Here is an 11,662-nt window from a genome sequence, read left to right on the forward strand (position 1 = left end):
GGGCGATCAGATGTTAAATCATCTAGTAACAAATAAGCTCCTTTTTATATTCGCCAGTTTTTACAGAAATCGCCCCACTTCTATTCCTTTTTCACCCTATGAAAGGTTGCTCATTTCTGAGAAAACGGTTCACTTTACAAGCAAAGTGGTAAGGGACTTTTTTGTTCAAAATCATGTCAGCTACATTTTTTGTTTGAAACTTTTTTTCCATGCACAGATTTCTGGGAAATCGATGTTTTCCGTTTTTTACCCCCTTTAGGGGGCAATTTCTGACGAAGCCCGGGGATACAAGTGGTAAACTTTTTTCATCTTTTTTGGAGACTACTAGTGGACATTCATACAAATTTCAGCCAGGTCGGTCATTTTTAGAGGTTCAGTGGTATTTTTGCCTCTGACGACTGGACTATGATAGTACTTGAGTAAAAAATTCTTGAAAACTAATATTTTAATAATTAATATCTTGATAACTATAGTGAAAATTACAAAATGGTAAAGTACTCAATTCCACTCAGTTTAGTTCGCTGTTTCTTATTCACGAACGTCGTCGGTAGAATTATCAAATACCCTTTTAAAATACACATATTTATTTAAAACAAATCATATTTATACATATGTAGCATTTTTCTGTATGTACACGCGCACGCTTTAGAGCGAACTAAATTGAATTTTTAAAAAGATTTCGATCATTTCCCAATCGAGATATTATTTCCAAAGTGAAGTCATCGATAGCTTTGCGCGCCGGGAGTGGACAGTGGGACAAGCGACCCGCTCACCGCCGCGAGCCGTTAAATTTATTTTTTTTTATATTCTGAAACACAAATGTAGGAATTGTTATGCAAATTTTTGTCACTGTCTACAATACACGAAATAAGAAGAGTAAGAAATTTACTAATCACAGTCTAATCTGAGAAGAATAATCGACTGTGATTTGTCAATTTCTTACTCTTCTTATTTCGTGTATTGTAGATCAGGCCTGACCAACACTGCTCGTGAGTCGAAAATGCTTCCAGCTCTCCGTCATCTCGATAGAGCGAAATGGAGAAAAAATAACAAAGGATAGGTGACAGGACTCCGCCTGAATTCACATCTGTTCGAGAGTCATAGAATGAAGAAACCGAGTGAAAACCCATTTCTCAAAATAAATTATAGTAGCTGTTTTTTATTTTGTTTATTATGCTCGCCAGTGACATCCAAAAATTACAATAGAATCAAACGTTTCCACCTTTAATCTGATCATCACAAGTTTTTGTAAAAATCACTATTGACGCTAGATTAAAGGTAGAAACGTTTGATTAAATTTTATTGTAATTTTTGGGTAACACTGGCGAGCATAATAAACAAAATAAACAAACAACTACTATAACTGTATTTTGAGAAATGGGTTCTCCCTCGGCTTCTTCATTCTATGACACGGACTGAATTGAGGCGGAGTCCTGCCGCCTATCCTTTGTTATTTTTGCTCCGTCTCGCTGTACCAAGATGACGGAAAGATGGAGGCGTTTTCGACTCACGAGCAAAGTGTCGGACAGGCCTGTGGTCTAACATATTTCCATACTTTCATAACAGATAACTTCTCTGTTAACGATTCATTAAAGAATAAATGTCAATGCGCTCACATAGAACAAAAACCTCCAATAGACGTCCATTAGACATCCACCATTAGATGTCTATCATGGAGATTTGGACCTTCCAGTGGACGTCCATTAGACATCCACCAGACAACCACTAGAAATCCATAGTTCCGCCTTGCGCACATCCATTAGAACTCCATTACATATCTTTATAGATTTTAATTAGACGTAACACAGAACATTAATAGAGGATTCGTGGAACCTTGGTGGACGACGAAACTACGTCACATGGATCATTAATAGAGGATTCGTGGAGCGTCAGTGGACGACGAAACGACGTTACATGGATCATCGACAGAGGATTCGTGGAGCTTCGGTGGACGACGAAACGACGTTACATGGATCATTGACAGAGGACTCGTGGAGCGTCGGTGGACGACGAAACGACGTTACATAGATCGTCGACAGAGGATTCATGGAGCTTCGGTAAAGTATTGTCAGACCACTCCAGCGGATCGGACGTGTTCCCTCTCGTCTCGGGTGTTGCGTCACCTCGACTATATTTTTGAAAAGCGTTGCCGGCTTGGACTGTGAGGTTGTATTTCAATTTCAATTTCAATAGTCCCTTTATCCGTCTTGGCGTGCGGCCGTACGGCGTGGAAGCCGCAGGCGTCCAGTGTTTGAAGGGACGCCTCACCATTTTGATTGCATCATCCTTTATTTTGCAGTCTATCACTCGGCCGGTTCGAGGTGGCCGGTGCATTGCACTCCCATTTACGATTCGTTCAATTTGCGTAGACCTCAATGGCCCAGTACCAGCCTGTGTAGGCTGCGGGGCAACAACAAGAAGAAGAATGGAGCTTCGGTGGACGACGAAACGACGTTACATGGATCATCGACAGAGGATTCGTGGAGAGTCGGTGGACGACGAAATGACGTTACATGGATCATCGACAGGGGATTCGTGGAGCCTCGGTGGACGACGAAACGATGTTACATGGATCATCCATAGAGGATTCATGGAGCTTCGGTGGACGATAAAATGACGTTATATGGATCATCCATAGAGGATTCGTGGAGCTTCGGTGAACGACAAAACGACGTTGCATGGATCATCCATAGAGGATTCATGGAGCTTCGGTGGACGACAAAACGACATTACATGGGTCATCAATAGAGCATTCATGGAGCCTTGGTGGATGACAAAATGACGTTACATGGATCATCTATAGAGGATTCGTGGAACCTCGATGGATGACAAAACGACGTTATAAGGATCATTAACAGAGGATTCATGGAGACTTGGTGAACAACACATAGATCATTATTAGAGGATTCATCGAACCTCGGTGGACATTAAGTGGATAAATAATAAGGATTTATCGAACCTCAGTGGAAAAAAAATCGACATTATATAGACTGCTAACAGATGGGCGATTCACGGAGCTTCAATGGATGACATATTAACGTTATGCAGATCATAGCCATTGGTCCATATAATGTCGATTTGTCGTTTTTTCAAGATCCGTGAATTAATCATCTATTAGCAAACCATATAACGTCGTTTCGTCATCCACCGATGCTCCACAAATCTTCAATTGGGAGGATCCCGATTGACCACGTTACGATAGGACACGTGCACGATTGGACACTGCACGATTGGACACTGCACGATTGGACACGTGCACGATTGGACACGGCACGATTGGACACGTGCACGATTGGACACGGCACGATTGGACACGTACACTGTTGTACACGGCACGATTGGACACGGGCATGATTGGACACGGTATGATTGGACACGTGCAAGATTGGACACGGCACGATTGGACACGCGCACTATTGGACACGTGCAAGATTGGATACGGCACGGTTTGACACGTGCACGATTGGACATGCAACGTTGGACACGTGCATTATTGGACACTTACACGATTGGTCACGTGCACGATTGGACACGGTACGATTAGACACGTACACTATTGGACACGTGCACGATTAGACACGCACGATTGGACCCGTGCACTATTGGACACGTGCACGATTGGTCACGTGCACGATTGGACACTGCACGATTGGACACGTGCACGATTGGACACGTGCAAGATTGACGTTGTCTCGCGATTGTTTCTTCGCACGGAAGGAATCGTTACCAATCTACCAGACCAGTTCGTTCCTGCCTACTGTTCGTGTTGGCTGCACAACATTACGTAACGGGAGTTATTAGTTCAGTGATATTAGACGATAAGGCATTCCGAGAAAAAATGTAAGTAGAATTTTTTAATTATTAGGAAACGTAATTTCATTGCAGTACACATTTTATGTAAAATATAGATTATATATTGTATGTACCACGTCGCAGCGTCTGTCGCGTATTTCAAAGAGATATCGCCGTAAATTAATCCGTTAATTAATTATGCTGTAAATATATATGCGAAGGTATACGCGATATATAGTACGTAGCTGGCGATGCATATCGAAATACTGATAGTCTTTACTAGGGCTGCCATTTTTTCTCTTTCGTTTTCCTCCTCGGATACTATCGTCTTTGTCAGGACGTCCGGGAGGATTTTTCGAAGGAGTAGAATAGCGTGAACGATAATTATTCAGAAATATCCTTTGGAAAATCCCCCTGAACGTCCCCAGACGCCCTACGAGATTATGTTCGGAAATGTTACCCATGTGTCCTCGTATATCTTCTTATCCTTGCTCAACATTGCAACAAGGATACATGCAGGTGGCATTTGAGTAACTTTTTCGAACGCAGCCTAAGAGGACAACATCTGGGAAAGGAAAAAATTTATGGTAACCTTTATTTATATCGTAATACGCTTATTTACTCTTATATATATGTATGTATATATTTATATGGGTGTGTGTGTTGTAATTTTTTCAACGATCGAGATTTCTGTTCTCGCCTTGACGTACTGTGAGTAAACGAAAGTTTCTAATAGAACGGATTATTTTATTAGAGGATTTAGTACGTCAACAACGAGATCGTTTAACAATAACGGAAAGAGAACAGCAAGTATTATATATAAGTATTATATATAAGTATTGTTTATTCTTTATTTCTCGAATTTTATTTGAATTTACTATATACATTTACATAGATTTATACTTTGTTAATATAACATATACAGGGTGACCCTTTTTAACTTAGACAGCCAAATAACTCGAAATATCGCGATTAAATAAAAAAATGTTTAAAACAAAAATTGTTGGATATGAAGGGGCTGACTGAACTATGACCTTGACAATGACCTTGACCTTCATTTTCAAGGTCATTTGAAGGTCAAGGTTATTTTTTTAAATGGGAAGCCCCATTTTTCGTTGAATATTCTTGTAGCTTATCTCGAGAGCTTTCCAAAACACTATAATAAAATATTTTTTCATTAAGTACTTCTCGAGTTATAAGGCTCGAATGTTACAGTACCGCCGCCGACATTAGCATTACGCAAGGTATCCGACCGATGCCTAAAACCTCTTGAATGTTGTTCAGGATCATATTCTACATAACATTCGTTAAGATCAAGGTCATTTGAGATTGTTTCTCTTATTTTCATTTTTACATAAAAATGAATTTTCAGTGCAAAAATGAAAATAAGAGAAACAATCTCCAATGACCATGATCTTAACGAATGTTATCTAGGATATGATCCTGAACAACATTCAAGAGGTTTTAGCCATCGGTCGGATACCTTGCGTAATGCTAATGTCGGCGGCGGGACTGTAACATTCGAGCCTTATAACTCGAGAAGTAATTAATGAAAAAATATTTTATTATAGTGTTTTGGAAAGCTCTCGAGATAAGCTACAAGAATATTCAACGAAAAATGGGGCTTCCCATTTTAAAAAATGACCTTGACCTTCAAATGACCTTGAAAATGAAGGACAAGGTCATTGTCAAGGTCATAGTTCAATCAGCTTCTTCATATCCAACAATTTTTGTTTCAAACATTTTTTTATTTAATCGCAATGTTTCGAGTTATTTGGCTGTCTAAGTTAAAATGGATCACCCTGTATATAATAAAAAATAATTAACAATTAATAACCATGTCAAAGCATAAATTACCGTCGTGTATTTCAACGAGATCGCCGTAAATTAATTCGAGAAGAAAACGATAAATTATTTGTACTATTTGATGAAGAATCGGGAATCAATACGAATGTAATTTTATGTAATTCTTCCTCGAGTGATGAAGACGAGATAGCCGATTTGAATCACCCGATTTTAAATGAAACTGAACAAAATATAATAAATTTACCACTTCCTGATTTAACAAATATTACGAATATAACGAGTATAACAAACAAAACGAATATTTCTACATCTGTTTCTATAAATGTGTCTTTGCATCGAAAAGATAATATAAGAGAGGACAGTATAAGAGACGACAGTATAAGAGAGGACAGTATAAGGGAGGATAGTAATTTAGAAAAAGAAAACGATTTCAAGACATTTTTAGTACAATAAGCTTGCACACATCGTATTTCTCGTGCAGCTTTATCGCATTTATTGTCCGGTTTAAGAGCAGCACTTCCTACTTTTTCTAATCTCCCAAAATGTGCAAAGACATTATTACGTACACCACGTTCTTCCGTTATCACAGAAATATTTCCGGGAGAATATTGTCATTTTAGTATTGAATACAACATTCTCCAATTTTTATCTAGAAGCAAGAATACGGTCTCCTATTCAAATTCAAATTGGTATCGATGGTCTACCGATTTCTCGGTCAAGCTCTAATCAATTATGGCCCATTTTAGGTCGGGTGGCACCCAGTTAGACACTCGACAACGGCTCAATTGAACACGAGCCACTCACAGCGCTTGAGACTACAAAGCCCCTAAGCACCGGTCGCTGTAATTGGTGGTGTCCAATCGAGACGTGGTCAATCGGGATCACCCCATTGAAATTTAGTTCTTTATCGCTAAGATGTCTTTTTGAGTATGGTTTTATCACATGTTCTGTGAGAGCGAAAGCATCGTCCGCGACAAAAAAGCATAGCGTTTGTAATTCAGAACCTGGTAATTGCAGTACCCTTTGGCAAATTCAGTGTTATTACGAAATGCTGCTGATAGATTAGAATCATTAAAAATTCCACTGTTATATTCGCTACCGTATGAACCAACATCTACCACAGTAAATCTATAGTTATAGTCGCACATAGCTAGCAGTACTATACTAAAAGTTTTTTTGTAATTATAATATAAACTGCCAGAATTTGGTGGTGCCTGAATTTGAACGTGCTTTCCGTCTTAACGTGCAACACACTTAGGGAAATTCCAGTGTTGTAGATATCCTGCACAAATTTCTTTCCATTCATCTCCATTTGGAATGCGTAAATAAAAAGGTGATAATGCATTTACTATTGCAACACATGTTTCTTTTACAATAGCGTGTGCTGTTGATTCGCCACGATAAACTAGTGCTATTGACAACATCTGATCACCTGTAGCTAAATATCTGAAATAGGTGAGTTTTATTAGAAAAATTCTTTGAAGGTTGTTTTTAAAATTGTGGAAACTTTATTATCCGTTATTTATTCTAATATACTATTTATTCACACTATGTGTGCTTGCGAAGAGAAAGTCACCTGAGAGTAATTGCAAGACGTTGCTCAGATGGTAAAGCTTTCGTACTTTTCTTTGATAAATATGGAGAAAGCATTCTTAATAAAATGGAAAACATATGCACATCCATTCTTGTGTATCAAAAAAATAAGTCTGGATCCATTTTCATCTCCTGGAATAGATGTTGAAAATCACCTTGTAATATTCGACGTGTATTTATAGGTCTCACAAGTCACCTCCTATTTCTCCATCGTTTAGATTTTCGTCTCTTTTTCAAAATCATATACATATTGCATAGTTGCAAAAAAGTATGTGATATGAAAATTTCTGCATTCATGATCTGCCAAATATAAAATTATATGTTCATTTCTAAATTTAGTTATAAATAAATCGTCTTCTAACGTTATAACAATTAACTCTACCATGCTTCCTTCAACGCAAAATATACATACGCGCGCGTTAATATATATAATTATTTATTTTATATAAAGTAATATTATCCAAATATATAGATTACAATGTCACACTAAATATCATATATGTATGTACGCGCATACATGATTTCTAACCTCTTTTCTTAAATCAAGCTTTATGCGCATGCGTACATTTGGGTACTAAGAATGGACAGCATTCTTCTTCTTCTTCTTCTGATTTTGACCAGGCAACCAAGGTTGGACTAGGCCACTGATGTCATCAAAATTGATTCGTTGCTTTCGGCGGAACCCTAGCAGAGTTGTCCAATTTCTTTCCCCTGCGTAGACCCCCACCACCCAGATGCCTGCTGCCACCTATCGGTAAGCAGCGCGCCAAAGGATAGAAAGAAGTCAAGATTAAAAGAAAAGGTCGTTGGCCTTCATAAAGGTCAAGATCAAGCGGCAGAGCCTGGGGGAGGGGGAGGAAAGGGCAGGGAGGATATCTTGGGGGGAGTCAGGAAATTTGTTCTCGATATATTTACGGATTGGAAGAGAGTGTTTATTATATGTTATGAAATAAAGTGAAAAATAAGATGATTGACGGTTTGTCGAGAATCGCCGCACGGACAGGCCGATGAATTCACAATACCAATTCTATGAAGACTTTCTTGAGTGTTCACATGATTAGCTCTGAGTCTATTTATTAGAACAATTTCATTCCTAGATAAAGTTTCCTCGTGGAACCAGGTCCTCATAGACGGCGTATGATAAAGTTCGTAATAACGCGTGCGCTTGCCAGCGCAAACCGAGATTCGCTTTATGTAATCCTCTTGGCGCCTGACCGCAGCCATCCTTGACAGAATCTGAAGGTCCACATGAGGCACCTGAAAATGTGGTCGGCAAGCTCCAAGCGCCGCACGTTTGGCGCACTGATCTGCGATTTCGTTACCTGGGATGCCGCAGTGAGCAGGAACCCAGAATAGAGTGATTTCAGTCCCGCGTTTGGTGACGTCAATGTATGCCTGTTTGATGAAGTAAATTAAATAGTTCCGTTGGAGTATGCTGTTGAAGTTGCTAAGTGCCTCCAGAGCACTCTCAGAGTCAGAGAAGATGACACACTTGGTTAACTGGAGATCTCCAGCAGCCAGCACAGCCTGGTAAATAGCCCAAAGTTCCGCCGTAAAGACCGATGTTTCGAGCGGTAATCTGTGTTCGATGGTACCCTCCATTTCCGGTGAGTAGACGGCGGCGCCAACAGCTTCGTCCAAACTTTTCGATCCATCCGTGTAGAAGGAGACTGCCCCCTGCCTGTACGAGAAAGATTTGTGATAAAAATCCGCTTTTATCAGGTTCGTGTTGTTCTTATCACAGCCTCGCATTCGTTGGATGAATGCTATTCCTGTGGACGAGACCTCGTATGTATGCCAGAAGGCTGGAGGATAAGTGGATCTGTAAACAATCTTTTCCTCATGTCGAGTTAGAACATAATGTCTGAAGAGCCTGGAGGCCTTGATGGCCTCGGCTTTACGATTCTTCCGCACGGCTACAACCTCCATTTCCTCCAAGGAGCTGTAGACAGGGCTGAATTTGCTGGCCATAGTCTTGTAAATAAATTTAGATGTAATGTATTTAAGTCGATTGGAAAAATTGTGTTCCTTGGCTTCGGCCAACATGACGTTGATCGGTGTTGAGATGCGATATCCCATGGCTCTCCTTATGATCCTGTACTGGAGGCGTTGGAGCCTGACAAATTCTGCATTAGTAGGACGCCAGACGAAGAATTGACTTCCGTATTCCACAGCACTGCGGAAAGCAGCCCGATATATGGTGAGGAGTAAACGGGGGGTGAGAGCCCCAAGTGACACTGGACAGCACTGCCACAATGTCAGCGATCCCCCTACCCTTGTCGACCAAATACTTGAGATGCTGACCACCGCTGAGGCCACAATCCAACAGGACTCCCAGGAATCGGTGGACACCAACCCTTGGAATCGATGCCCCCCCGATGGCAAGGTTTGCATCAACCCTGGAGGGATTGTCATTTCTGAAAATCATGTACTTGGTCTTGCTAGAGGATATCATCAAATTTCTGTACTTTAAAAACTCCGAGACCCGAGTCAAGGAGGACTGCACTGATTCGAGAGCGATATTCAGATCTCTGTGTGTAGAAAATAGAACCACATCATCAGCATACTGAAGGAATCGCGTGCCATGGTGCAAATGCTGGTCAATCGATCTGAGATATAAATCAAAGGCTCAGTGTGGACCCCTGAGGCGTGCCCCTCAGAGCGAAGAATGGTCCCTGGAGCTCCCCCTCGACCACGAAGCTAAGAGATCTCACACTAATTAAATTCTCTACAAACTTTCTGAATCGTGCCGGGACTCCCAGCTCCCTGAGATCGTCAATGAAAATATGTGTGTCAAATGCTCCTTCTATGTCTAGAAAGACGGCAACTGTAAGCTGTCCGTCTAAGAAACCGGTCCTAATCGAGGTGACCAGAGTAGCCAGGTTGTCATCATATGACCTGAAAGGTCTAAAACCGGATTGTCCTTGAGGAAGGATAGACCTTGACTCAACGAACCAAGCGGCGATAGAGTATGCGCTTCATCAATTTACAAATACATGACATTAGGGAGATAGGCCTAACTCCCTTACCACCCGATTTAGGGATAAGAACCACGAGGGAACTCTTCCACGACTCCGGAAAAGAGACTTCAGCAAAGATAAGATTGAATACCTCCAACAAGAGATTATCATATTCCATGGGGAGCTGGCTAAGCATCTCGAAGCTAACCTGGTCGAGACCGGGCGCTGACCTTTTACGCACCGTCACCAGGGCACATCTAAATTCCTTTCTAGTGAGGGAATCGTCCAACCAAGGACATAGATCAGTAAGAGAGCCATCATCGACCCTCATCTCCTCAACCGACCTAGCTCGATCCAATTAAGCTGATGCCGGATAGAGTTTATTGATCATTTCAGAAGAGACACGCCTAAGGTCCTGCGAGTCGATATTCGAAAAAATAGCAGCAGCCCTTCCTTTAAAACTTTTAATGAGGCCACATATTTATCGGGAGGGGGTTTTGCTGTTGAATTTGCCAACAAATTCGCGCTATCCAGTTCGCTTCTGTTCCTGCAGCTTCCTGGAGCACTCTCTGCGAACTCTACAAAATTCCGCGTAATTCCCCGGAGTGGGGCAGGAGACAAAGAGCCGGACAGCCTCCCTCCTGCGCCCAATCACGTCAGAACATTCACTATTCCATCAGGGCGGGAGATCCCGTTTTGCGCGCCAGACTATTGAGCGCGGGAAGCGTTTGTCCTCAGGAAGAAAATCTCTAGCTTCAGTCAAAACATCGTTAACAAAAGAATTGTAAAGTTCCAGTCCATTCTCACGATTTCGAGAAGAGAGGCTGTTAGGCTTAGTCGAAAGATTGTGGTAATATAGCTGGAGCTGCTCCTCAGACAACGAGATCCTGTAACGGAATCTGGACGTTAAGCAAACCTGAGCGCCTAAGGTGGTAATTATGGGATAATGATCACTTCCGTATGTATCTGCCTCCATCGAGACCTCACACAGAGGAGCTAACTGGGGGAAAGCGATAACCAGATCAATAACCGAAAACGCTCCAGGCGAAGGGTGCAAGAGGGTCGGAGTGCCCCCGTCATTGAGAATGACTAAGTACATCTCTTCCACAGCTCTGAGGAGTCTCACTCCCGCTAGGCTCCGTCGTCTGCATCCCCATGCAGAGTGATGTGCGTTGAAATCTCCTAAAATGAGAAAATGCTTGGTGGAATGAAGCACGCCAAAAAGCGACCTATAGAAGGAAACTGGAGTATCCATGCCAGGATGACTATACAAGTTTACTATTGTTATAGTATCCAACTCCTTGAATAAAATTTTTATGGCTACAAATTCCACAGACTTGTGAGAAACGTTGTCAAAATAGACAGAATCACATTTAATACCTTCACGAATCAGCACGCATACTCCTCTATCTCCAGGCTGGACTATATCCTCTCTGAAGATTTTAAAACCTTTCACATGTAAGTTGCTGAATTGTTTTAGAAGAGTTTCCTGAATACAGAACACGTCGTAG

General features: G+C 41.2%; 2 protein-coding genes and 1 pseudogene across 2 annotated transcripts; all 3 read right to left on the bottom strand.

Annotated features, from left to right (window-relative positions):
* Positions 1–6,536: 6,536 nt before the first annotated feature.
* On the bottom strand, positions 6,537–7,320 carry LOC108763264 (uncharacterized; annotated as a pseudogene).
* Positions 7,321–8,133: 813 nt separating this feature from the next.
* LOC108763265 (uncharacterized) lies at positions 8,134–9,606 on the bottom strand. Its single transcript, XM_018510737.1, has one exon. The coding sequence runs from the start codon at positions 9,604–9,606 to the stop codon at positions 8,134–8,136; it is 1,473 nt and encodes a 490-aa protein (XP_018366239.1).
* A 206-nt stretch (positions 9,607–9,812) lies between these two features.
* Positions 9,813–10,482, bottom strand: LOC108763266 (uncharacterized). Its single transcript, XM_018510738.1, has 2 exons — positions 10,221–10,482; positions 9,813–10,114 (listed from the first exon to the last, which is right to left on the bottom strand). Exons 1-2 carry the CDS (start codon positions 10,480–10,482, stop codon positions 9,813–9,815), a joined length of 564 nt encoding a protein of 187 aa, XP_018366240.1.
* Positions 10,483–11,662: the final 1,180 nt, after the last annotated feature.

This window comes from Trachymyrmex cornetzi, unplaced genomic scaffold (genome assembly GCF_001594075.2).
Source record: "Trachymyrmex cornetzi isolate Tcor2-1 unplaced genomic scaffold, Tcor1.1 scaffold349, whole genome shotgun sequence".
Classification (NCBI taxonomy): domain Eukaryota; kingdom Metazoa; phylum Arthropoda; class Insecta; order Hymenoptera; family Formicidae; genus Trachymyrmex; species Trachymyrmex cornetzi.